Genomic DNA, 26,713 nt, shown 5'->3' with positions numbered 1-26,713 from the left:
TGTGCTAAATCAACCATCAAGTTTATTCAACTGAAGTCTTTTCAGCGTTTAGGGCGTCTATGAGGTCATCACTCAATAAATTAAATATGATTCTTGAACCTTGTCTGGGTGTACGGGTTTCCCTGGCTGTAAGGTCGAGTTGAATAATACAACTACCCATGCCACGCTGTGCAAGACTCAATAGTTTCCATATTCCAGCTGACACACTGGTGTTGGGGGCCATGGATCATACTGCAGTTCCGAGGTGCTTTCACAGCGAGCAGGTTACGGCCAGGGAACCCGTTGCCCATGTTTGACCAAGGAAGACACACAGAAATCATAATAAATACACAAAATTCCAATGTACAGATTGATACCCAAATTTAATCCCTTAGTGAAGTGTTCTATTAACTAGTATTGATCACAGAGTTGTAAAGTCGGCACAAAGCTAAGGGTAAATTATTCAAGTTGAACCAGGAAGACAACTGAAATCCTTTCCAAGAGAGTATTCCGCCAAGGAACATTACACGTGCCCATGGAAACGTATTGCACATGATATTGTCGCGAAAAAAAAGGCATTGAAGTACAGCTTTTTACAAAGTCTAGGGCGAATATTGAATATGTACATGATGCAGTTTTTGGTCTTTCAATTTTATCTGATGTTTTTGAGTCAGCACTAGAAAGATATGACTTGCATCCACAGACAGGCGAAGAGGCAAAGCAGGACTCGCTATTGCGGCTTTTATACTGTAAAAAAAGAAAGAAATTTTTTTTTAAACAAACGAATAAAGCATTGAACTGATAAAATGTAAATCAACTGAGAAACTGACATCAGCGATAATCAAAGGTGAAATGAAACATGAAAGGTTCCTGCAAATTGAAGTGGGAGTAAGTGTACAAATGTACAGAATCAAACTGGATATACTACCAGACAAGGAAACACACTACCCACTTGCCTATCCTTGCGCTGGATGAAAATTGAGTAAGGGTTTTTTTCAATGACGTTAGTCAAGAGAAGGAGGAAATACCAAAGTAACCCTACTTATTTACCACGTTCTTAAAATCTAGTGGTAAGCCGATACCGAACAGGACGGATCTGGAATTCGAACCACAACCAGCGGACCTTAATGGTCGTAGCCGCCGCTGTCGTATGCCTGTTACTTCTGACATCACCCAACGTGCTCGCCAGACGGGGGCCATTATCTGTGGGGTTCCACGTCTTTGCGATTCGACTCACGCGATACAAGTGCTTGTGTTTCATGTATGTGAGATGTTCTCATTGTATAGGCGGGGCGGTCGGGTAGCCCAGTGGTTAAAGGGTTCGCTCGTCACGCTGAAGACCCAGGTTCGATTCCCGACATTGGTACAATATGTGAAGCCCATTTCTGGTGTCCTCCGCCGTGATATTGCTGGAATATTGCTAAAAGCGGCGTAAAACCATACTCGCTCACTCAGTGTATAGGCAGTGTACCTACCAGTACCCTAGACTTGAGGATATTCGCAGACAAGTGGATCTACTCATCACCCTCTCCTTCCTCATCTCCTCCTTTCTGGACATGCTGGATCTCTGGGGGTGGGGGTTCCACGGCCAATTCTTCGAACAGCTTGGCTCTTTCGTTGTATGTTCTGTGGTCGGTGTGGCGTTCATATTTACTGCACAGTTGGATTTTGGGCTGTGGAAAGAAAGGCGAGTTGCAGAATACATTTTACTATCTTTTAAATATTGGTCTCCGAAGCAATTGTTATGATTCTTTAATTTAAAGCAAAGATGTGGCTTTTGGAGCATGCGAGTGTTGTTTAACGCCGCAATATCAGCAATATTTCAGCTATTCCACGGCTACCTGTCATATATCGAGTCAGGGCCGTGCAAACCAGGGTTGTTTAGGCTTGACCAGCATCCTCGCTGGGTAGGATGAAGCACATCATGAAGGTCACATAACGCAACCTCCCAGTCATCTATTGCGTCGGCTCACAAGAAATACATCGGTGTTGGGGACGTAGTCTGTCCCGGAATATCCCCACAGTGAGACAAGCATGGAGTACTGGGGAGCTAGTCTGTCCTGGAATCCCCACAGTGACACAAGCATGGAGTACTGGGGAGCTAGTCTGTTCCGAATCCCCACAGTGAGACAAGCATGGGGTACTGGGGGCCAAGTCTGTCCCGGAATCCCCACAGTGAGAAAAGTATCGGGTATTGGGAACCTTGTCTGTCCCGGAATCCCCACAGTGAGACAAACATCGGGTACTGGGTACCTAGTCTGTTCCGAATCCTCACAGTGAGACAAACATCGGGTACTGGGTACCTAGTCTGTCCCGGAATCCCCACAGTGAGACAAGCATGGAGTACTGTGGATCTAGTCTGTTCCGATGCCCACAGTGAGACAAACATCAGGTAAGGGTACCTAGTCTGTTCCGAATCCTCACAGTGAGACAAACATCGGGTACTGGGTACCTAGTCTGTTCCGAATCCTCACAGTGAGACAAACATCGGGTACTGGGTACCTAGTCTGTTCCGAATCCTCACAGTGAGACAAACATCGGGTACTGGGTACCTAGTCTGTTCCGAATCTCCACAGTGTGACAAGCATAGGGGACTAATGGCCAGGTCTGTCCCGGAATCCCCACAGTGATACAAACATCGGGTACTGGGTACCTAGTCTGTCCCGGAAACCCCACAGTGAGACAAACATCGGGTACTGGGTACCTAGTCTGTCCCGGAATCCCCGGTGAAACAACAGCGTCATTATAGTGAGGAATACTTACGGGAGCACTGGTGAATTTATCAGCAAGACGATCAAACCTGTACAAAGAAACAAACCAACTTCGTTAAATACAGAACAAGGAGTGAGTGAGTGAGTTGATGTAACGTTGCATTGTATTCTGCTTCAGACATTGCACGACATATCTGCTTCATGTGAAAAAGCCTACAATGTGGTCACACAGCGAGCATGAATTTGTTTGTTTGTTTGTTTATTGTGTAACGCCGCATATTCCAATCATATGACTGCGGTCAGTAAATAATAGAGTCTTGACCAGACAATTCAGTGATTGACATCATTAGCATCGATCTACGAAATGGGATACGATGACATGCTTTAACCAAGTCATCGAGACTGACCACCCGATCCCGTTAGTCGCCTTTTACGACAAGCATAGCGTTTCAAGGGTAGTACTTGTCTCTTTATTTGGTTTTGCTTGTTTTCTTTGGATTTCAATTATCATCTAGGAATGTTGTGAAATGTTAACTTACGATTCGTCAACCTGTACTGAGGAAACTCCTCGTTTGCCTTTTCTGAAAAAATACAAACATTGAAGTTAAAATACATATATTTTAAACAATAATCTTTTGGACCCCTTGGAGTTTGATTTGCTCTAATTTGCCTGACAGAGAACATCAAGCGTTTTTTTCTCCACAAATGACACCAACGGACACTCCAACTAACGGTATCCCCATGTGACACTCAAGTGACAAGACATAGATAACGCTGTGTATAAACGGGTAACACCATATTTAAAATCAGTGCTAAAGCAAAGAGTGAATCTACACCAGACCAGCGAGACGTGGGAACAGCACCTGCTCCATATGTAGTTGTTATAGTAACTTGCATCAGTTTTAAACTTCAACCAAAAACTAAAACAGCCAGTCGTTAACATGGTCCCTAAATTATCTGTTGTATCTGCTGATTACTCCAAACCACTAGTACTACCAACTGAACAGTGGAAACAGAGTGTGTCTCTTACCCTTTGTTCATCTGTCTGGCTCTCTCGGCCAACTCGATCATCTGTTGAATAGAACAAAGAAATCGCTATGATAATGCTCTTGTGATTGTTTGATTGATTGTTTGTTTGTTGTTTAACGCCGCACTCAGCAATATTCCAGCTAAATGACGGCAGTCTGTAAAAAATCGAGTCTGAACCAGACAGTCCAGTGATTGACATGATGAGCATCGATCTACGCTATTGGGATACGATGACATGCATCAAGCAAGTCAGTGAGCCTGACCACCCGATCCCGTAAATCGCCTCTTACGACCAGCATAGTCGCCTTTTACGGCAAGCATGGGTTGCTGAAGACCTATTCTACCCCGGATTTTCCCGGGTCGCCACTACCATACAAACTGTTATTTGTATATGGGGCTACATTCATACAGAATATTGATTCATTAAGTGATTGATATGTTCAGCGTTCGTGTTAAATGCTGTTATAAATTGAAATCTCGCCCGAGTGTTTTTTGCTATCAAATATATCAACGCGAGTTGGTAAACTTTTATCGACGGGTCTTGATATATTTGATATCATAAGACACGATGGTGAGTTTCTATTTGTGATCCAACATCATCCTTGGACCAGCTTTTCCTGCTTGTAGACAGTAATAAGAAGTGGCCTGTGTGTAAAACGTACAGCTAAGCAGCTTCAATGGCAGCGAGATCGGCAATGTCATTTGTTTGTGACGTCGCGGTAACCGATGAGGTCACAATAATATGCAAATATGACGTCATTGCAAATCTCGTTATCTCCGGTGAGGCGAAGCTGCAGGCACAGCTACCAATATATACCGGACGTGTTTACAAATCTCGTAAACTCCAACGAGACGAGACTGCGAGCACAGCTACCAATATGCCAGATGTATGTTTACAAATCTCGTTATCTCCATCGAGACGAGACTACAGACACAACTACCAATATGGCGGACGTTGTACACCGTCAGCTACCTACACGGTAAATACGTTTGGATATCCACTCACGTCATATTGTTGTCTCTTGAATCTCTGTTCAAGATCATACTTGTCCCCTTCCAAGCGACGGATAGTCTCCACGAGCTCCTTGGCGCGTCCAAGGAGCTTGTCACTGGTGAATCCTTCGATCGAAAGAGGGTTGATTCTCTGGGCCAAAATAGCGCGTTTCTCTTCTTCCAGCTGTTCCTTCGATTTCTGCATGTCGTCCGCGTTCAGTGGCTCGAGCTGGAAGTAACATCACAAGGCTATTTTATTTTATGTTCAATACTCTTGCATACATGTGTTACTTGTTGATAACAATGGCCATGTTATATTCAGAATGTATTTAGTTGCATTGTAAATATAACGGTATTTGCTTCACCGAGTCTAATATATTTCACACATCTCATCATTCGATTAAAAGCTGAAAATGTTTGGATTGTCATTGATCATAGAGTGCCTACCTTGTCCAGTCCATTTTCTTGTCATTAATCAATGAAACCATTAAAAAGCAGTTAACTTTATTTAACTCATTTCTAAACGTATTTACACTAAAAATAATCTGTCAACTTCCAGTATTAGGTCTCGTTGAGTATGAGACATATGCCTTTGGATGGCAATATTTATTTTGATAAATGACAAAGTTATCTACCATTAAACCTTCCTCTAATAGAATTACTTTACTACTGAAAACTGTTATTCTATCAGGTATTAGTTGTGAAACAACTCAAGTCGAAGTGCCTGTACTAACACATAAAGCACACAAGAACTATCTCTGTAGAAATTTGTAACTATTCATACTAGCATTAATATTTATTTTCACAAATTGAACGTGTTGTATAAACAGATGCTATAGCATCACAAAATAACAATGGTGTGTGACGTCATGAACTACAAAGTACGGCTGAACAAACTTGTGATACCAGGAATAAATGTCGTTGTTTTCATTAAATTATATTCCGAAGACGTTTGGTGAGCGAAGTCTGCATTGCTGGAAGCGGACGTGAAATCTCCAACATGCTCTTTTGATGGGTAGTCTCACACATAAACAGTGATTCAGTTGATTTCGTAATCGTTCCAGGTATCACAGTTTTGAATTACCGACAAGATACTGCAAAATTGTATAATCTGTGACAAATCGTTATATAAAATTTATTGTTAGACAAATTTAAAAAATGTTTCACCAAACTGTGAATATTGAACAAGTGTCACAGTTTACGCGGATTTTGCAATAAAGGGACGAACACGCTTTCAACCCAGTTAGAACAGAGATTTGCTACCAAAAACTGTATGTGAGTAGACGGTAACTGGTGGACAATGGTCACTCATAACACAACAGTGCACATCTGTAATAAATACAATGGACATACACACGAGGGCATTACTAATCGCCCACAGCTGGTCCTGCATCCGCAGCTAGAGGCCCTTGTAAACTACAGGATGGTCGTTAGAACTAGGACAGCCACACACATGGCTTGTGATGGAGTGAGTTAAGTGAATGGACGCTATTCACGTCACAGTGTCCTGCAAAGTGACCGAGCCTGAACCCAAGACAGCCGTGGTTGATAGCGTGAGCAACAATTAACTCTTTCGTGGTACAGTGACACTCAAACCAGACTGGCTGTGAGATGGTCTTGCTTGGTGTTTATGCAACCACATACTAGCCATACACATCACCCATTTTGATCATCCGATTCTCATCCTAGTCGCCCCTTGCGATAATGATGACTACTTACTCGGCTTGTCAATATTACAGAGTCCTGTTCATGACTCAAGTTCTCAATGTTAATTTCGCAAATGTGTATCAAATGACTATGCATTCTAGTTCTTATGATACATGAGGGCGTTATGCAATGAAACTAAAATGAAACTAAAATGAAACTAAAATGAAACTAAAGTGAAACTTTTTTTATCAATAGTTCTCATTCGTTGCAGTCCTACAGTATGTTTAACACTTTCGGGTCGGCTTTATCACTATCACATTATGCGAAACATGACTAAAACAAGACATAAATGGTTAATAACAGTTATTCAATTATCAAGTTCAATTTACCTGTGCAGCAGAAATACGTATACATTCTGTGAGGTTAGATTCGTGAATTAGTAGTCCGTTGATTAGTAACACTGTCGTTAGTACACTTGTTTACGTGTTGTGTCATTAGTTATGCAGTTGTAAATACACGTCAAGACCAGCATTCTTATAGACGCATTCATTAGTCGTCCCTGGTTATACCGAATTCCTGCCCATTGTGTTATGAAACATAAATATTAAAACCGTCAACCAAGGCATTCCACAATGAAAATATCTGAATGTCATGGAGTAAACTGTTTGATAGCCATTACTTAGAAGTTGATGGATGACAAAGTTGATAATTCATGGATACAGAAATTAAAGAAGATGTTATCCATAAATTGTGTCCGCTTTGTCCTGAAGTACAATTATAATATTTATATCTGTCAGTTATAGTTAGACGAAAAATACGATAGCTCTCTGGACAGAATAACCTGGATGACAGTTTGTTAAGATTAATACATTAACAAGAACTTATTCTTAACTACTTACTACACCACGTTCGGGCTGAAAGTTATAAAAGCCAGAAGCTAGACCAGGTCTACTCATTCGTCGTCCAGTTGTATAAATACATTGACATCAACACATGGAAGTCATTGTTAATTTGTAAATATCAACATATGACGAATTGCAAGGATACGTCAGTAATATATTTCTGGTTTTATGTTTAGAAAGATACAAATTTGATAGACAAGAATGACGCTAGTCAATGATCCTGTGGAAACATTCCGTTTCATAGAAAAATCACCGGATATATAAATATTAATATATACCTCGGTTCTTTTTGGTTTGTATTCAGGAAATATAAATCGACATATCCTTGAAAAAAATATATATGGATGTAATTGTTTTACAGATCGATGTTATTCGTAATTAACAAATGATATTGTTGGCAAAGCATGGCGATTGAGCTGTAATACGCGCTGTTACATACAATATGCAGTGTTTGGTGTGAGATGCATAAGGATTGGTATAGACCATTACAAGTTGTCTAAGGGTAAAACAACTCAACAGTCGTTGCAATGCATGAACTATGTCGATTATGGTAAATATGTCTTGAATTTTTCGAAAGAGGAAAAACTAAAATATACTGAAATATATTAGCCCCTTTATTGTTTTAGTGGACTCGACGAACTCCGATTTTCAAATACCAAAATGCAATCTATAACAAGCGTAAAAATATTGTTTCATTTGAATTACGTTCTATAGTTTGTCGGATTTTTTATGCATTTGATGCAACTGACTGATGATTGTTGAGAAAATATGTTGTATTAAGACAAAAATAATTCAGAAAATAAAAATACGATATCAAGAGTAATTAAGTCTAGTAATATTCGGCAGTTTGAGAACAAGCAATGAAGGATGAAAGCACATTATATGCAGTAACAACACGGATTCTCTCACAAATATCATCGCATTGAAGTTTTTTTTTACAGAATTTAAAAATGTGTTCTATTTTCAATCCATATGTGACAACGATGCTCTCTCTTCCTGCCTCGAACACATCACCATGGTGAAACGAGAGATCCTAGTGCCAAAGCTCCACTGAAATCTTTATCTGTTTTAACATTCCGTAATAAACGAGACTTTAAATGATCACGAACACAACTAATTGATAACATTAAAAAAATGTTTCACGAGTTGTTTCTTTTGGTTGCTCATTGTAAAATTTGTGTGTGAACACATATATTTTTCAAAACTAAATTTACCAAAAAACAGAATCCGTGTCATTTTTAATGATGATGCCGTTATATGTTAATGATTGCTTATTACAATCCCCATATTATATGTTTATGTATCCAATATATACAAACTGCACAATTCGCATATATGTCATCCAAGTAAATAATATCAGTCAGATCATTCCGAACATGTATGCATATATCTTAAATCATAAAGTGTTAAAAATAGTCTTCAAATCTACGTCCATATGAAATCCAAACTACATATGCATTGTACATGTGTGTGATGTAAACCTGAAAAAAAATCTCGTTAGAGCAAATGCGCTTGTTATTTCAGTGTTAACACGTACCCCTCCAGAACCCTTCTCAGAGTCGCTACGTTTTGTGATAACAAAGTTGGGCTTCTTGGATTTCTTCAGTCTTTCCTCGGCTTCTCTCTTCTTCCTCTCCTTTTCCTCCTTGATTCTTATCTCTTCCTCGGCCTTCTTCCTCTTTCTCACTTCCTGAGGAGACATTCAGGGTTAATAATGAAAGGTCATGTATAGAGTCAAAGGCGCCATTCTATAGCTATTCAACTAAAATACCGGGCAAAGGAAATATACCCTTGAAAATTGGATTTGATAAAAAATGACAAACGTTATCAGAACATTACTGGGCTGAAACTGTCGCCTAATCACTGCAAACTTGGGGGCACGGGTGGCCCAGTCGTCTAAGGCGCTGCGATTCGCTGTGCAGAGTTGCGTCCCTTGGGCACGCCAGAAACCTATGATTGTGGGTTCGAATCCCGGTTCGCCCCGATTATGTTTCTAGGTTTGTCAGCACCATACCCGTGCTCGTGGGTTTCACCGAAGTGGTAAACGTCTGAGACCTGCATCACTTCGGGCTTTCCTCCCACATTAAGCTGACACGCCGCGATATAACTGGAATATTGTTAAAAGTGGCGTAAAACCCAACTCACTCACTCACTCACTCACTCACTCACTCACTGCAAACTTAAGGTCCAAAACGCATCTATGATACCCGTACCAAATACATAACCATCGAATAACCATTTCGTGTTTATTTCATGTTTAACCACCATAAAACATGGCTGCATACTTCTGCCTGGCATTTTATTTGGGCCCTTTTTATGAATTAAATCACATGAGCAAATATTTTTTAGTTTTAAGTTGGTTACAAGTGAATTCTAACACGTGACCTACCTAGAAATACCGCTTTTGCAAATTGCAAAATATATTTTTCTCCTTTATAATTATCATATTAGTTTGTGGACAATTGTGATACTCTGACAAGGGATAACACCGGTTGATTAAATATCCAACATCAATCACAACATGTGTCTATCATGCTACGGGCATTATTCCCGGGCAACGGATACATACACTTAAATGATCAGCACCTTTGCGAGTATACGTTACATCATCCGTTAAATATGTATATGCCACATACATATTTAAATGTGAACTAAGAATTAGGTCATTGAGTTTAGTTTTACGACACTCACCTCTTCTGCCTTCCTACGTGCTTCCTCCTGAGCTCTCAACTCTGTCAGGCGAACCTCCTCGGCCTCACGCTCAGCCTTGCGTCTCTCCTGTAGCCAAAGGTACATATTATTACAGAATCTTGCAAGGATAGAATGTTAGTCCCCATTTCTATATTGGTATAACATTTCTTACATGTTTGGTCCTTGTTTAACGCCGCAACCTGTAAATGACATGGACCAGACAAACCAGTGACTGAAACCAGGAGCAGGATCCACGCCGTCGGGAACGATGTCACCACTCAGCCAGTCGACAGAGCTTGATCACTGACCCTCTTAAGTCGGCTCTTACGACAAGCATGGGGTACTGGGGAGTTGTCTTCCACAGAATCTTCTTGGGCATTGTGTGGGATAAATTAGGCTTTGTATTAGTCGACCCGTGAAGATCCGGGGTAGAATATGTCTTCGGCAACCCTTGCGTGCCGTGAAAGGCGGCTATGCTTGTCGTAGGAGGTGACTAACGGGATCGGGTGGTCAGGCTCGCCGACTTGGTTGATGCATGTCATCGATTCCAATCATGTGGATCGATGCTCATGATGTCAATCACTGGATTGTCTGGTCCAGTCTCGATTATTTACAGACCGCCATCATATAGCTGGAATATTGCTGAGTGCGGCGTTAAACAAAAAACAACAAACAAACTTTGTATTTATCATATATGGAAAGTGTCCTGCCTGCCCTTGTCGGGGCCGCGGAGAGAGCAATGAGACAACGCAAGTTGACACTAACCCTCCTCTCTCGCAGCTCTTGGATCTCCTGCGCCTCCTTCTCACGAGCTTCGCGCCTCATCTCCTCATATTCCTCCATCTCCTGCTGCTGCTTCTCAATACGCTGCTTCTTGGCGTCCTGGAACACACACATGAGCATACTGAGGTTGACGTGGCAAGTTGGGCATTTTTGACAATTGAGGAAAGATGCACATTGCACAAGTTAACAAAACGCATGTGATAAAGGGACTGCCAAAAGGGGCGGTAAGACTATATGCATTCTTGTTTTTGTTTTGTTGATTTTAAAAAGGAATTAATCCAAATATGCATTCTGTGTACAGGAATAAGGCAGCGAGGTTTTCCAAGCACAACTTGTGGTCCTTGTTTACATTGTTTACAAGATGATAAAATATACCGCCCAATAAGACCCAATAACAGTGAAAATACGTCAAAAAAGTTACATTCACATACACACGGGTCAAAATTGAGAACGCATGATTGTACATTTCGTAATATAAATGTAAAACCGAAAATTTGATTGGTATCTTTATGACGGGATAATATACTATTACGTGTTATCTGTCTGATGTGTAACGCGAATATAATATTACATTTTGCACGTGCAGTGCACTGTCCCTTGAAATGGGGATATGCGGTATATTTTTCCACGTGATCAAATGACGATCTCTGAGTGGGCAAGGGCATTTAGGTGAGCTATAACAATGATCTCGGGTGTTTTGAATACAGTAAACTACGGTTATAACGAACACGCTTATAATGAACTGACGTATATAACGAACTTACTTTTTGGTCCCGACTATTTGCTGTAGTTATGCTGTATATATGCTTATAACGAACTACGGTTATAACGAACTAAAATTAGTAGTCCCTTTGAGTTCGTTATAACCGTAGTTTACTGTATACGAAGACTTGTACACTTCAGAATTACGTACCTCCATGGCCTTTCTTGCCTCGTTGTCATCCCCATGTTGTCTGTAAAGCAGAAAACACATACATGTACATGCAAGTAGATAAAAGTGAATGGTGTGGAACAGTCATCTCTCAACGCGGAGTAGATTCTACCAAGTCCCTATCTCACGTCGATACGTTTAGGAATGATAACTGAAGACGACCCTCAAGGTATAGCATTCAGTGAGAATAGGTCGTATCTACGTCACCCGTGAATACATACGGCTGCTTCGTGGTGTAGTTGCTATTGTAAATATGAAACTCCGCCAGGAAATAATTAGTCTCCCATCCATCGAAACAGATTCCTTTGGGTGTAAAAGGTAAAACTGCGGTGAAAACCATACGAATGGATAACGGGAAGTCGGTGACGACACCAGGCCCCGGGATCATGAAAGTGGTCTTAGCTCAAATTTTGCTAAGCATGAATTTTGTCTTAAGTTTTTAAGATTTTGCTAAGCTAAGATTCGGTCTAAGGTATCGCAGCTGATTTTGAAATATACGTGATGGTATTTGCGTCTCATTACCGGTGTACGTTTAACGTGATTTTGTACACTATCCAACATGGCTGACACAACACAACTGAGCAAATAAAGGTTAAAAGCCCCAGTGGCAACAAACTGAAGGAATATCAAAACTTGAATAATAAGTGGGAGACTGTGGGAACGCTGAGTGGGGTAGAATCTATGCCAGTTCATCACCGGTTAGGACCAACGATGAAAAAAATGGTAGAACGACGAAATCTATATCTCTCAAAGAGCTCTTCGTCCTTGTACAGATCAAGAGGGTTAAACGGTCTCGAAATGTCCGATGAATTGCTATTTTGTCCTTTTTAGCCCTTATGCGACGCATGAGGCGAACAACCTCCGCCATCTTTCTTGTTACAAATTTTGTCTTAAGTCTTCTCAGAGGCAGTCTTAGGACTTAAGAACAAATTTTGTCTCAGACTTAAGATATTCTCATAGATTGAGCTTCGTGATCCCCGATTTCAGACAAAATTTGGTCTTAAGTCTAAATCTTAAGAGTTAAGACAAAATATGGTCTTAAGTTAGTTTCATGATCCCGGGGTTTGCGAACAGGGTAAGACAAAGGAGCCAAACCACAGCCTGGTTCCAGCGAGCTCTCTGGCCAATGAACGCTCAGAATACATCACATAAACGGCAATACTACTCGTCCTCTTTACCTTATTTCAATACCAGGCAATGGTGGGTTCGCACGGAGTTTATACAAGGAGTTAAGTTATTAACGGACTTAACGGATTTGGTTTGTTGACTTTAAAAGCCTGTCGTCAGTCTGTCTGTCAGTCCCTACACCATGTTATTTTCCCTTCCGCCAACTCTTTCTGTAATGAGTGTAAGTGAGTATGGTTTTACGCCGCTTTGAGCAATATTCCAGCAATATCACGGCGCGGGACACCAGAAATGGGCTTCACACATTGTACCCATGTCAGGAATCGAACCCGGGTCTTCGGCGTGACGAGCGAACGCTTTAACCACTAGTCTACCCGACCGCCCCCTTTCTGTAATGCAAAAGCCCTAAATGAAGTCTAGATTTTCCTCTGCCCATCTCACTGGGGCTTCCTTTCAATCTAAATGGAGCTATTTGTTTCTATAAAAATTATATATTTTTAGAGACGAAGCGTTAGTCTGCGCGGCCGTGTGTATTCACGGGTGATGTGGGAACGTAATTGTTAAAAAATGAATAAAGAGCTAGTCTACCATAAAGTTTCCTGATTCAGATTTTCAGGAATGTCATCACCATCGACAATGCAAAGTTGGGCGGATCAAAATTTAAAATCCAAAATTTCAAAATCCCCTCTTAAGATACTTTTACTGCCTACAACATGCCACATTTTGGTTTTCTATGGGAGGGGACCCCCCGATGACAAATGACAGCGTAATGAACGGGTTACTGATGCCATTGACCCAATGTCCGGCACCGAGAGGTTTCTGTACTGTTTTCGTTATAACACGCAAGCATGCCATACTGCTAAACACCGTATTATTACTGTGGATAGTGAACAATTAGAAATGAAGCAATAATGGTGTTAATTGGTTATATTTGTGTTATTAGCATAATTATTGAGGGACAAGCACAGTTATGTTCAATGTTTTGTATAAGTATTCAGAATAGAAGCTATCAGCTTTTGTCCTGTCAACACTTTGTACATCTCAAGGAAAACTTGTTTTCCATTTCAATTGTGTTACTAGTTCCACTGCTATGGGAGTATAACGATAAGAATTAAACTACTACAATGAAGAGTGTTTATAACTTAACACGATAACAACTTGTCCTCGCCGAGAAAAGACGACATTGTTGAGACAGCGTTAAGTAATATTCACTCTCACTCACGAAATGTCAAAGAAGGTGATAGGATTTGATGTATACTTAAGTTGAAATACACTATCATAAATATGAATAAATCGTATTAAAATAGCATTAAATGTTAAAATGTTGATCAAAACTGAACAAAAGATGGTGATATATATAATTATTTTTGGAAAGCATTGCGAGTATGTGGTGTTCCATTGCAAAGTCTAATTTGTGTTACGGTACAGTATTGAAACTCCAATACATTAACATAGGCTTACGACAATAGTGACGCTTTTAATTTTGTTTGTTTGTTGTTTAACGCCGCACTCAGCAATATTCCAGCTATATGACGGCGGTCTATAAATAATCGGATCTGGACCAGACAATCCAGTGATTGACATGATGAGCATCGATCCATGCAATTGGGATACGATGACATACTAACCACTTCAGCGAGCCTGACCACCCGATCCCGTTAGCCACCTCTTACGGCAAGCATACTGGCCTTTTACGGCAAGCATGGGTTGCTGAAGATCTATTCTACCCTGGATCTTCACTGGTCCATAACGCTATAAGGATAGCTTTGTTGAACGAGCCATGATTGACAAACTAGGTGATTGTGTGTGTGTGTGTGTGTGTGTGTGTGTGTGTGTGTGTGTGTGTGTGTGGTGTTGTTCCCGTGGACTTACCTTGCAGGACGCACAACTTCCTCGACTCTGAGTGGGTTAAAAGCAGGAGATGGTTAGATCATTGGTTATGTAAACGAATCACAACATGAGAGATTAGTGGATTATCCCTGGCTACTCAAAACATAAAAGAGATTAAATCAAATCAGACAGAGGTCGGGCTTGCACGATCACAGCAATACAATATAGTTTAAGGTATACACTTGAAAATTAGACACGACCAAAAATTACTCTATCTAAACGTTACAAGGTTGAAAACATTCGCCGAAACACTCCAAACTTAAGGTCCCCAAAACACTTTGATACCAATATCAAATACATTACCACCGAATAACTATTAATGGTTTTTTTCACTTTAAGCCAACATCAAACATGGGTGTATACTTTCTTTTGCCCGGCAGTTTATGTATGATAGAGAAAATATATATATTTTTTAATGAAATTAAACATTTTACCACATATTTTACAGGACTGACATGAGTCGTACAAACCCGCCCTCCTTAGTAAATAACGTTAAATTTGCAAATAAAATACATGTATGTCTTACATGAATAGTATTTAATAATTATTAAGAATTGTTAATGATAGTAAAGACAAGCACGTATATGTGAGTTGTTGACAATTAGTAAAACAGTAGATAACAAAAAAAGTATTCACATTCGAATCTATTTTACGTAAAGTCATATTGCACCATTCTATATAGAAATTGCGAGATAAAACACAGACAATGATTTGTTTCAAGACATAAGCCCAAAACAGACGAGCCATCTGAAAATATCAGTCAAAAAACTCAAGTCGTGATTCACACGTGCGGACAAACGCCCGCAAACACGCACGAACACACGCACTTACTGACTGGCTGGTTCTTCTCGAGCAGAAGTTTCCTCTGGTCTGAGCAGAGCCGAGCAGATTTAAAAGCAAGAGTGAGCACAGAAAAGCGAATGGTAAGCATTAACGAAGGAGCAAAGCAGTGGCACTTTCTGGCTGTGATTGTAACGTCAGAAACAGTCGTAAGACACAACTCTGAAAGCTATTTTCTTTGATCCCATTTGAAATCAAGTAATTGTGCCAAAGGAACAATGAGTTGCACCACTGCTTTGATCAAAGAGCAAACGTCATTATGAACAAAGTTACAGACACGTTGCGAACAAGCATGCTTTACTGAACATTTACAAAATTATCTGAACATACAACTTGCAGATATATTTATTAAATTAATAATAAATACAATAAAGCAGACATTTAATACTGCACCAATTTGCGATTAAACGTGCCATATTCAAGCCAAATATTTATGAATGCCGATACGTATACCAAATGAAAGATCGTGTTTATTGACATCATAACACATGCTTTTACTGACGACCGAGATGGATCGATAACCCAACAACTGATGTGCAGACCCTTAAGTAATTTGCGAATTGATCATCTGTCGATTTCAAAATGAAAATATTTCAAAATTTAACTTTTTCAATTGAGTTTCATCGAATGCCAATATTTAACATTACTAAACATGAATGCGGGAATGACCGTTAAGGTCAACTGCCTTCTCTGTTGAGGAGAGAATGGTGGTTTTTAGATGCCATATAGTATAGAATAAATAATGGAGAAACGTATACACAAGCAGTTACGAATTATGATTTAGTACGTGGTGGTTTTGCATTGTATATGCATACACATATTCTCCACCAAGTCAAAGGATAAAACATTATTTGGTCATATTGAATTACCATCCATAACTCGACCTTGACAGTCGTGAACTATTCGTGAAGAATCTGCACATATTGTTGGATTCTAGAATGAGGGGACTGTACTGGTTAAAGACAATTCTTATGTTCACTACATGGAGCTAAATGACTAAAAGGGAGATTCGTTTAAGTCGTGAACAGCTATAAAAGGGTAGGACTTCAACTGTTATTTTCCTAAAGGACATTGGTTAAACGATGTAAAGGAATATTTCAACCAATGAACGATGAAGGATGTATATTCTGAGGAGAAGGCTATCTGCGGTCTACTCTACAAGCGTGTTGAATCAAGGCAGCGTGAGAGGGTGGAACGCCATTGTGCAGGGCAACCCTTGAACAGACTAGTTCACTTACTGAGGCGGGGCAGACGACCCTCTGTGTGGAAATAAGTAGTTTGTGACAAGAACATTTATAAAATAAAAATACAAGAGAGAGAGAGAGAGAGAGAGACAGAGAGTGAGGGGAGAAAATCAGAGAGAGAAAGAGAGAGAGAGAGAGAGAGAGAGAGAGAGAGAGATAGAGAGTACTGAGGCGGGGCAGACGACCCTCTGTGTGGAAATAAGTAGTTTGTGACAAGAACATTTATAAAATAATAAAAATACAAGAGAGAGAGACAGAGACAGAGAGAGAGGGACACAGAGAGAGGGGGGGGGGGGGGGAGAATCAGAGAGAAAGAGAGAGACAGGATCAGAGAGCGAGAGAAAGAGAGAGAGACAGAGAGTACTGAGGCGGGGCAGACGACCCTCTGTGTGGAAATAAGTAGGTTGTGACAAGAACATTTACAAATTAATGAAAATACAAGAGAGAGAGAGAGAGAGAGAGAGAGACAGAGAGAGAGGGAAGAGAATCAGAGAGAGACAGAATCAGACAGCGAGAGAAAGAGAGAGAGACACAGAGAGAAAATCAGAGAGAGAGAGAGGAGGGGGATCAGACAGACTACATCATTCATAAGGTTAAGTTACATAAACTATTTTCTATTTTAGCTCGAAATGGCTCGGGGTTAGATATTAGTGGACATTACAGTTAATACACTGTCCAGTGTGCGGTCCTTGACCTCTGGTCATGCTGGTGTGAGCTATCCAGTGAAGGTGATATATTGTTACTGTGTTACAGTGTGAATTCTTTGTACTTACTCCTCTTGTCCGGCTTCGCTGGAAAGTGAAACATTCTCATGCAATACACATTGAGAAATGATCAAACTTTGTCCATTTTGATTATGAAAAACTCTAGGGTTCTATCTTCTGAATTTAAAACATGTTTCGACAAGAATCAACAGGCGATCAAAGAATATTTACTTAATTCCCTTAGATTTTGTTGTTTGCTGTTTAACGCCGCACTCAGCAATATTCCAGCTATATGATCTTAAAATAATCGAGTCAGGACCAGACAATCCAGAGATGGACATCAAGAGCATCGATGCACGCAATTGGGATACGATGACATGCATCAACCAAGTCAGCGAGCCTGACCATCCGATTCCGTAAGTCGCCTCTTACAACAAGTAAAGTCGCCTTTTATGGCAAGAATGGGTTGCTGAAGACTTATTCTACCCCGGATCTTCACGGGTCCAATCCCCTGAGACTAGTCTGAGTCCTTTACGTGTAGGAAAACTCATTGATTATGTCATGTTCTGCCATTGTAGCCCAATCAACTGATTGTAATGAGTGTGAGCAAGTTATTGTACGAAGAAGTCAGCAATGTTCCAGCTATGGCACACTCTAATATAATCGAGTCTCGTCGGGTATACCAGTGATTGATAGCATGAACAACCGGCCACTCCATCGGGGCACGATGACATACAATCAGCCAGGTCACCTCCCGAACACCCGGGTAATGGGAATCAAGGGGAATTACTTCCAGTTATACGTACAATGATTCCTCGTCCGCCATTATGAAGGAGGAAACGCTGTTAGGTACTTAGCAGATCTGAAACAGAAGAAAGAGATCTTTATACATGCATCGGGGGCACGGTTGGCCCAGTCGTCTAAGGCGCCGCGATTCGCTGTGCAGAGTTGCGTCCCTTGGGCACGCCAGAAACCTATGTTTGTGGGTTCGAATCCCGGTTCGCCCCGATTATGTTTCTAGGTTTGTCAGCACCATACCCGTGCTCGTGGGTTTTACCGAAGTGGTAAACGTCTGAGACCTGCATCACTTCGGGCTTTCCTCCCACATTAAGCTGACACGCCGCGATATAACTGGAATACTGTTAAAAGCGGCGTTAAACCCAACTCACTCACTCACTAATACACGCATCAGATATCCGTTACTTATACCACAGAAGGATAGCCTAGTGGTTATAGCGTTCTCTCGTCACGCCGATACCTTGGTTCAATTCCCGACGTGGGTACTATTTGTGAAAGCCACTTCTAGTGCCCCCTGCCTTGATACAGCTGGCATACCCATAAAAGCGGCGTAAAGCCATATTCATTCACAATCGATTTAAGATATTACGAAGTCGGATGTAGCGAATATTTGAATGTACCGAATTGAGTGGTTATTTCCCAGAGAGGCCATTTGTAATGTTTTTCAGATTAGAAATTGGATTTATGATAGCTTTGTTATCAATCGTCTTCGGATAGTACGAACTGATTTAAAAGGTCACTAGTAATTAGTCACATCCGGATTAGAAACGTGCATTTGTATTGCGTAATATCTATTGCAAGTTTATATTGACACTTTTTACTTGCCAATCGAAAATCTTTGGAAACGATTTCAAGATTCAACTTGAATAACGTGTGATTATGTAACATTTCGAAAGAGCCGAGTCGGAAATGGTCAACATTAAAACACACTGCACTACACGTTCGGCCAGTCACTAATGATAATTATTTGAAACTAAATTCTTAAAGACATTTAAGAATTATTTTTTAGTGTTTAATTTGTTTCATCGCTATAGCAAATATAGGTATTTTTGGTCACCGACGTTCCCATCACTATATCATATCAATACAAGGCCACTTATTGGAAATTAGCAACTACCCTGCTGTTCATTTGAGGAGGTTGAACAGTTGTATAGTCTGTCTCCCGGCCCCTAGAGAAGAAAAAAAATAAAAAGGAGTCCAACTCAATTCTAGATTGCCTCAACCCTGAAATTAAGGATTGTTCTGGGCGTCATTTGGATTTTTTGTCGATATAATTTTATAGATAAGATAACATTATTTCTGGGATTAAATTTTCAGTCTAGGTCTTGTACTGTAACTGAAGCTGGATCGCTAAGCATGTTTCCGAAAGAAATATATTAGGTAGAATGAATACTATGATGTAAGGTTGCTTTACAATGGCAAAATGATGCTGACAACTCCGAGCAAACGAAATAAAAGAAGTGCCAAACTGTTACTAGTATCCGACTTCTCCCCTTTCGAAATTCCAAGATCGCCTTTGTCAATGTGATCAGAGTAAGGATCTAAATTGCCTCCAATAGACACAGGATGCAGAGCGCTGATGGCGTGTAACTAATCTCTTCTTAAAAACTGTCTTGTCAGCAGAAAATGCAACAAGGTTAATGGACATACCAGGCTTATATTGATACTGATGCCATATTGGTCAACTGCAATTGATTATATTTCCCTTCATCATCAGTCTACAATCTTTGTGTCCAAGGCACATGGTATTATACGGGAACTGGACAGAGAAATGCCAGGTCCGCCATCTGGGAGCAGTACACTGTCTATCCAGGAATTCCATGCCAAGACCAAAATAGGAAGAGAGCTGGTGCAGGGTGTGTGGGTGTTATGTGGGGATATCATTCAGAGATCCTGCGTTATCTCAACTTGTGCGTCCTAAGATTAAGATACATGGCATCACAGTTCAGTGAATGAAACTTATTTTTGGAATATCGTTTAGTTGTTAGCGGACTGAGCAACCTGAAAAAAAAAGCCAAAACGCGGAGGAATTATTTTTTTACCCCAGATATGTGACTGATAAACGGGAACACACTTAATCTGTCTCATTGTACACCTTTTTTTTCATTTTCCAACAACAATGTACTAATGGAATAGAGTTTTGAATACGGTTTTTAAGGTAAAAGTAAAATTTTCAAAAATATGATTAAGTACAAAATGTTTTCTCAAGCTGAAAGTGAAAGTAACCGATAAACAAATGAAGTGATTATAGTTCCAGGAATAGCCAGGGAGTTGTGTTTAAACCACACAAAAAACGCCCGAGATGAAGTGAAGTTATTTTGAGCAAGCCATTTACCTTTGAAATTCCAAACGGTAACGAACAGCCTGTCCGTACGTCCGACTAAATCTCCAAAGAAAGAGATGCGTAAATCCTATGTGAAATGAAAGGAAGCCGGACACAAGGGATGTTGTCTGTACACAAACTGAGGCCTCTAAAATGTCGGCTACATATATCCAAGCCAACAGAAACCCCCTGACGTCTGCCACTGGTGTCGGGTTTCCTCGCCCGTAGCAGACGATAGTGGCTAAATATGCAGCAGACGATCGCGGCACGTGGTGAGTGCACTACATAAGGTCTTTCTGCGCGGAAAGGGGATATCACCAGGTGGGCGCTGTCAGGAGGGGGATGTCTGTTGCGAAGGCAGGGATTAATTAATGGCGTAATCAAGGAATTGATATGTCTGTGGCTTAATTATTTCCTACATGGAAGTTTTGGTCATGAGGAATGTTTCTTTCGCAGAATAAATATATTGACTTGAAACATTAACAGAAAGGTTGAAACACTCCTACTTTGCTTTTTTTTGCTTATGATAAAAATAACATGCGTCATGCGTCTTGCGTCTTGCGTCATGTGGGGACATGTTTACTGTCCCCACTACAGCTAATACTGACCATTACAAGTACTTACACTGGTTTTATGGCTTCTATGCGATTGTATTTTAAGCTATAAAATAATTTTGTCACAATACTTTTAGTGTGTCTAATAAATGTTGACGTCGTATCTTCTCCTTCTAGTTTAATTCATGGTTATGCTCACAGTTAAGTATTTAATGTTTATGCACACATAACTTTTATCAGGCCGTCAACCAACTGCCTGCCAAGGCCATTCATTCAATAAATTGTCATCCGTAGGCCTTTACAGCCTTGAGGAACTATCCGTGAACGTTACTGTAATTTGCACCTTGATAGGAACAGGGGTGTCTTATCCTTAACAACAAAGGTATGTGTTTCCTATTCATGTGTGGTTGCCATAGTGATGCAGAACTCGAGTCGATTCCTCACATGTGATGGCGCCATAACGATATTGCGTTACGAGGCCCTGCCAAACGGAGTATCAATGCAGACTTGAATATCTGCCAACATGTTGAACTACACAACACAGCTCAATTCTGTCTGTATTTTTACTGATTAAATGGTTTCATTGCATTTTGTTTGCCCTGCCTTGTGAACTGCGGTATGTGCTGCAAATGTCGCTACCTTCATCGCGTTCGTCCAAACCAGGGTAAGGCGAAGATAGAGCTAATGTTGTTTATGCTGAATAGGAAGGATATGTAATGGTCTTAATTATGTAGAGGGAGGCTAGAACTAATGTTGTTAATTACGTAAAGGGGGGCTAGAACTAATGTTGTTCATTATGTAAAGGGAGGCTAGAACTAATGTTGTTAGTTATGAAGAGGGAGGCTAGAACTAATGATGTTAATTATGTAGAGGGAGGCTAGAAATAATGTTGTTACTTATGCAGACGAAGGCTAGAACTAATGTAGTTAATTATGTAAAGGGAGGCTAGAACTAATGTTGTTAATTATGTAGAGGGAGGCTAGAACTAATGTTGTTACTTATGCAGACGGAGGCTAGAACTAATGTAGTTAATTATGTAAAGGGAGGCTAGAACTAATGTAGTTAATTATGTAAAGGGAGGCTAGAACTAATGTTGTTCATTATGTAAAGGGAGGCTAGAACTAATGTAGTTAATTATGTAAAGGGAGGCTAGAACTAATGTTGTTAATTATGTAAAGGGAGGCTAGAACTAATGTAGTTAATTATGTAAAGGGAGGCTAGAACTAATGTTGTTAATTATGTAAAGGGAGGCTAGAACTAATGTCGTTTATTATGTAAAGGGGGGCTAGAACTAATGCTGTTACTTATGCAGACGGAGGCTAGAACTAATGTCGTTTATTATGTAAAGGGAGGCAAGAACTAATGTAGTTAATTATGTAAAGGGAGGCTAGAACTAATGTAGTTATTTACGTAAAGGGAGGCTAGAACTAATGTTGTTACTTATGCAGACGGAGGCTAGAACTAATGTTGTTACTTATGTAAAGGAAGGCTAGAACTAATGTTGTTACTTATGCAGACGGAGGCTAGAACTAATGTAGTTATTTACGTAAAGGGAGGCTAGAACTAATGTGGTTAATTATGTAAAGGGAGGCTAGAACTAATGTTGATAATTGCTTTAAAGGGAGGCTAGAACTAATGTGGTTAATTAAGTAGAGGGAGGCTAGAACTACTGTGGTTAATTCTGAATAGAGAAAATAAAATTGATGTTGTTAATTCTGAAGATGGATGAGTGACCTGTCTCCACGTACCTGTATACACAATGTACTGCACCTCCTGTTTATGAAGTTGTAAGTATAGGTGAACTGACTAGGTAGTGCTTGAAAAGCGCCCTGTGATTCAGTTATTGTTGCATCAGGCGAGTATCCAAGTATCGGTGTGAGTGTATGTGAGGTGACCATAGCGTTATGTGAACTATAAACATTACCACCCTTATTCCTAACGATGCCTATATCTATTCACACCCATTCCGATCTAGCGGTTGGGTTGTAGTTGGTGGTTAAAGCTTCGTTCGTCAAGCCTCTGGGTCCATTCTCCAAATGGATAACACTTTTGAAGCTCATATATTTTTTATTCTAACCTCAATTTCATTTTATTTCACCTCAATCCCCGACGCCACTGAACACTTTAGATTTTAACAAAAAGTGTAAATGTCGTCATAACCGCCGGTGTAGAAACAAACGAAACGGTTGATTCCTTGATGCCAGCATTCCAAGTGAGTATGTGTACTACAGATGGAGGCAATCAATTATAATACTCATGTAATTTAATCTAATGTAATTATGCAATGAAATCTTGTAGTTAACCTAGTCCTCAGCCTAAGTTCAAGGTCACCGCGACCTTGAGTCCTAGTTTGTGGTAGCTCTTACAGCAACCAGTAGCTGTTCACATTTCATGTGACAGCCTTGGGATACCTGATACAATTAGATAACCCAGGGTCTCACAGAGCCTGCACCCCCGGGGAGGAATGAGCACCCGTGCGAGGGAGCTACGTATGGGGTCGGGACATTGGAGCAGGTTGGTAAACGATGGATACGTCTGTGATTACACATTACACAAGGTCCGTGCAACTACGTGAACACACTTACATAGTCGTCATGGGGGGTGGAGAGAGTGCGTGTGGGATTGGGCGGGGAGGGGGGCGGTGTATTCGTGAGGGTTCGTCATGTTGCATCGCATATGACAAATGCACCTGTGGCTCATGAGGAAGTAAATGCGTATATGCTTAGTACAGATGGTTAACTCAAAGGGGCAACATCCTCGGGTTAATTAGAAGACCCAACACTCGGCATAGACGGATCCAGGGCGGTGGGGTGGGGGGTGGGGTGGTGGTGGTGGTGGGGGGGGGGGGGGGGGGGGGTGTCCAGGGGGTCCGGACCCCCCACCCTATTTTGAAAACTAAATGTATGATGTAGGCAGTAAAATTATCTGAGAGAGGAAATTGATATTTTGGACCCCTCCCTTTCAAAATTGCTAGATCCACCCTTGTTCGAGTTCAAGTACCTCAAAGAACACTTTGTTTGTCTGCTAGTTCAAACGGCATGATGTATATCAGTTAATGATCCCAAAATCGGACAGACACAATGGTTTCCTATGTGGTATTAATTACAATGTCTAGACCTAGGCAGATAATGGGGGCCATGGATCCTAATGACATAATTTGTTAGTTCTCTTTAATTGGGTTCATGGTGCGAGGTTGATTTGTTATGGAGTGGGAAGTACTTATAAATAACGCCCCACCCTGTATTCCTCTGTAATATACAAGGCGACGTCTCCGAGTGGGTGAGTGAGTTTTACGCCGCTTTTAGCAATATTCCAGCAATATCACGGCGGGGGACACCAGAAATGGGCTTCACACATTGTACCCATGTCGGGGATTAAACCCGGATCTTCGGCGTGACGAGCGAACGCTTTAATCACTAGGCTACCCGACCGCCCCGTGACGTCTCTGAAGTCATGGTACAATATGTAGGTCCATTTCTGGTGCCCCCATTGGTATTGATGTAATATTGCTGAGGCGTAAACGATCGACATATACATGTGTCGAGAAAGACGTATGCATATTCGACTTTTCAGCTTCGCAGTATAAAGTGAACGACAGAGACAAAACACTGTATTACCTCAGTCAGTCAATACAATTACAAAGGCCTGTCAATATTTGTATCTGAGCCAGATTAATAAGTGGCTACGCCAAACAGAATACACAGGGGACCTATTCTGTCCCGGTTTCCCATGGGGTGAATATTGCTTTGTGATAATAATGCTAAATGATGTGCCATTATTATAGATCGGATCCCGCTTCGAGTTTCCAAACAAATTGCACGCACATGCATCCCACTCAGTGAAATTGGGGAATGTTAATATGCATCGCATGAATGTATAATCTCACACATAGATCAACCAATCAACGATTAAACCAAATCTTGCATCTTGACATAACAACACATTATCCTATTCGGGTTGAGATAGAGATCCAAGATGGCGGCCACACTGACGAAACAGGTAAGTCATCAAGGTCATATGATTGTGTTGTGATGGAACAATCTTCTACATATGACTTAAACATGTTGTGTAAAAAGATGCTACTTTTGTGAATTTCAGTCCGAATATGCAACGATCAATAACACCTCTAGCTGATTATGACGTCAATACATATCCATATATTTGAATACTTGTCCCCACATATCAACGCAATCTGCAGGTGAGTGATGTACACCATGGACGAAGCTGATATCACATGAACGCATTTATCTAAAAAAGTCTTCGTTCTTGAAAATAGATTTAACAAACCGGCATGACTCATCAGGAACATACTTCGGGCAAACCCACACGATGATCCAAACGTCAACTTGCGAGAAGACAATATGCACTTTAAATCGTTCTTACAAAAATAAACGTACACATTAATACTTCACATAACGAGATGACAATTCCAGTATTTTACGTTAACGGTACGACTGTGCTTACAAACGGCAATAACGGAACATAGTCACAGGCTGCAACAGGTGAAGATATATAGCTCGCACAATTCATCCCTAAAACGCATAGAAAATTGAAAATGATATTTTTGCATTACGTGCGCAGAAGACTTACGTTTGTACAAAGAACCCGGTGGTTAGTTTTGCAAGAAAAGGTGACCAAACCTCGGAGAGAGAAAATCACCTACCTAAAGGTATCGAAACAAAATGGCGGCCTGAACACTGCTCCTGGAATGTTTCTAAGAGGCCCACTAGATGTGAGGGGAAATACGAAGATAGATGCCAACAGGCAGACGTCGAAGAAATATATTTATATACCTAGTGCATATAGGGAGGTCAGTTCATAATACTCATACATTTTATACAAAGCTCGGGATAATTTCAGCCAGTTTGAAGTAGCAGACGACAATCAAGCACAGGGTGCATGTATACTAAGTAGTTTGTACATTTTTGAATTAGTTACTGAAAACGTGTCTAATTTGTTTGAATTTAGTTCAGTCCCATCCCTTCGGTCTGAAATGGACTCTTCCAAGAATGCAAAGATGATCAACCTGTCCCGCTCACTGCAGAAGCCGGGGATTGCTCTACGAGACCCAATTCCTTTTATAGGCAAGGCGAAACACGATCTTCGGTACCGACGCCGAGTTTGTACCAAGAAGTATATAGCCCCAACTCCCTGCTACACCAAGGCAGGGATTGTGTGTAATAGCTTGCTTTACAAGCCGGGCTTCCCTCTGTTGGTATCTGCAGTGAGGAATTAGCTGATCTGCCGAGGAACTGGACCATGTTGAGACGTACACCTGGTCACAAGCTCTATCGACAATTATCTCCTACTGTGCGTCAGTGATATGAATATTTGCGAGAGAGAAGTATTTATGCACAATTTGCCCGCTTGATTTATGATAACGTTTAAAACCATGGCAAGCCAAAACAAACACATCCATTCAACAGGTACTGAATGAGAGTTTAATCAGATTTGTACTCAAACGGAGCGTTAGTTAAACACACACACGGCAACGTGAAATCATAAAAGCCAAATAAAATAAAAAAAATTATAAAACAACAAAATATGTACAGAATTCGAATGGTCCTTG

General features: G+C 40.6%; 1 protein-coding gene across 37 annotated transcripts; it reads right to left on the bottom strand.

Annotated features, from left to right (window-relative positions):
- On the bottom strand, positions 1 to 25,927 carry LOC124150770 (troponin T, skeletal muscle-like). Of its 37 annotated transcripts, XM_046522804.2 has the most exons (17): positions 25,808 to 25,907; positions 18,276 to 18,331; positions 17,539 to 17,556; positions 17,130 to 17,150; positions 15,513 to 15,551; positions 14,664 to 14,690; positions 11,649 to 11,688; positions 10,718 to 10,834; positions 9,953 to 10,039; positions 8,799 to 8,951; positions 7,259 to 7,273; positions 4,726 to 4,941; positions 3,721 to 3,761; positions 3,230 to 3,271; positions 2,743 to 2,779; positions 1,455 to 1,652; positions 1 to 726 (listed from the first exon to the last, which is right to left on the bottom strand). In XM_046522804.2, the coding sequence occupies exons 2-16, from the start codon at positions 18,293 to 18,295 to the stop codon at positions 1,494 to 1,496; spliced, it is 1,032 nt and encodes a 343-aa protein (XP_046378760.1). In that variant the 5' UTR covers positions 18,296 to 18,331; positions 25,808 to 25,907; the 3' UTR covers positions 1 to 726; positions 1,455 to 1,493. The 37 variants fall into 37 exon arrangements, with proteins under 37 accessions (XP_046378760.1, XP_046378763.1, XP_048241563.1 ...); XM_046522807.2 differs by lacking the exon at positions 7,259 to 7,273 and having other exon boundaries at positions 25,808 to 25,908; XM_048385606.1 differs by lacking the exon at positions 1 to 726 and having other exon boundaries at positions 1,578 to 2,632; positions 2,684 to 2,779; positions 25,808 to 25,927.
- Positions 25,928 to 26,713: the final 786 nt, after the last annotated feature.

Source organism: Haliotis rufescens, unplaced genomic scaffold (genome assembly GCF_023055435.1).
Source record: "Haliotis rufescens isolate VD_foot unplaced genomic scaffold, xgHalRufe1.0.p SCAF_6, whole genome shotgun sequence".
Classification (NCBI taxonomy): domain Eukaryota; kingdom Metazoa; phylum Mollusca; class Gastropoda; order Lepetellida; family Haliotidae; genus Haliotis; species Haliotis rufescens.
This window is presented reverse-complemented; position numbering and strand designations above follow the sequence as displayed.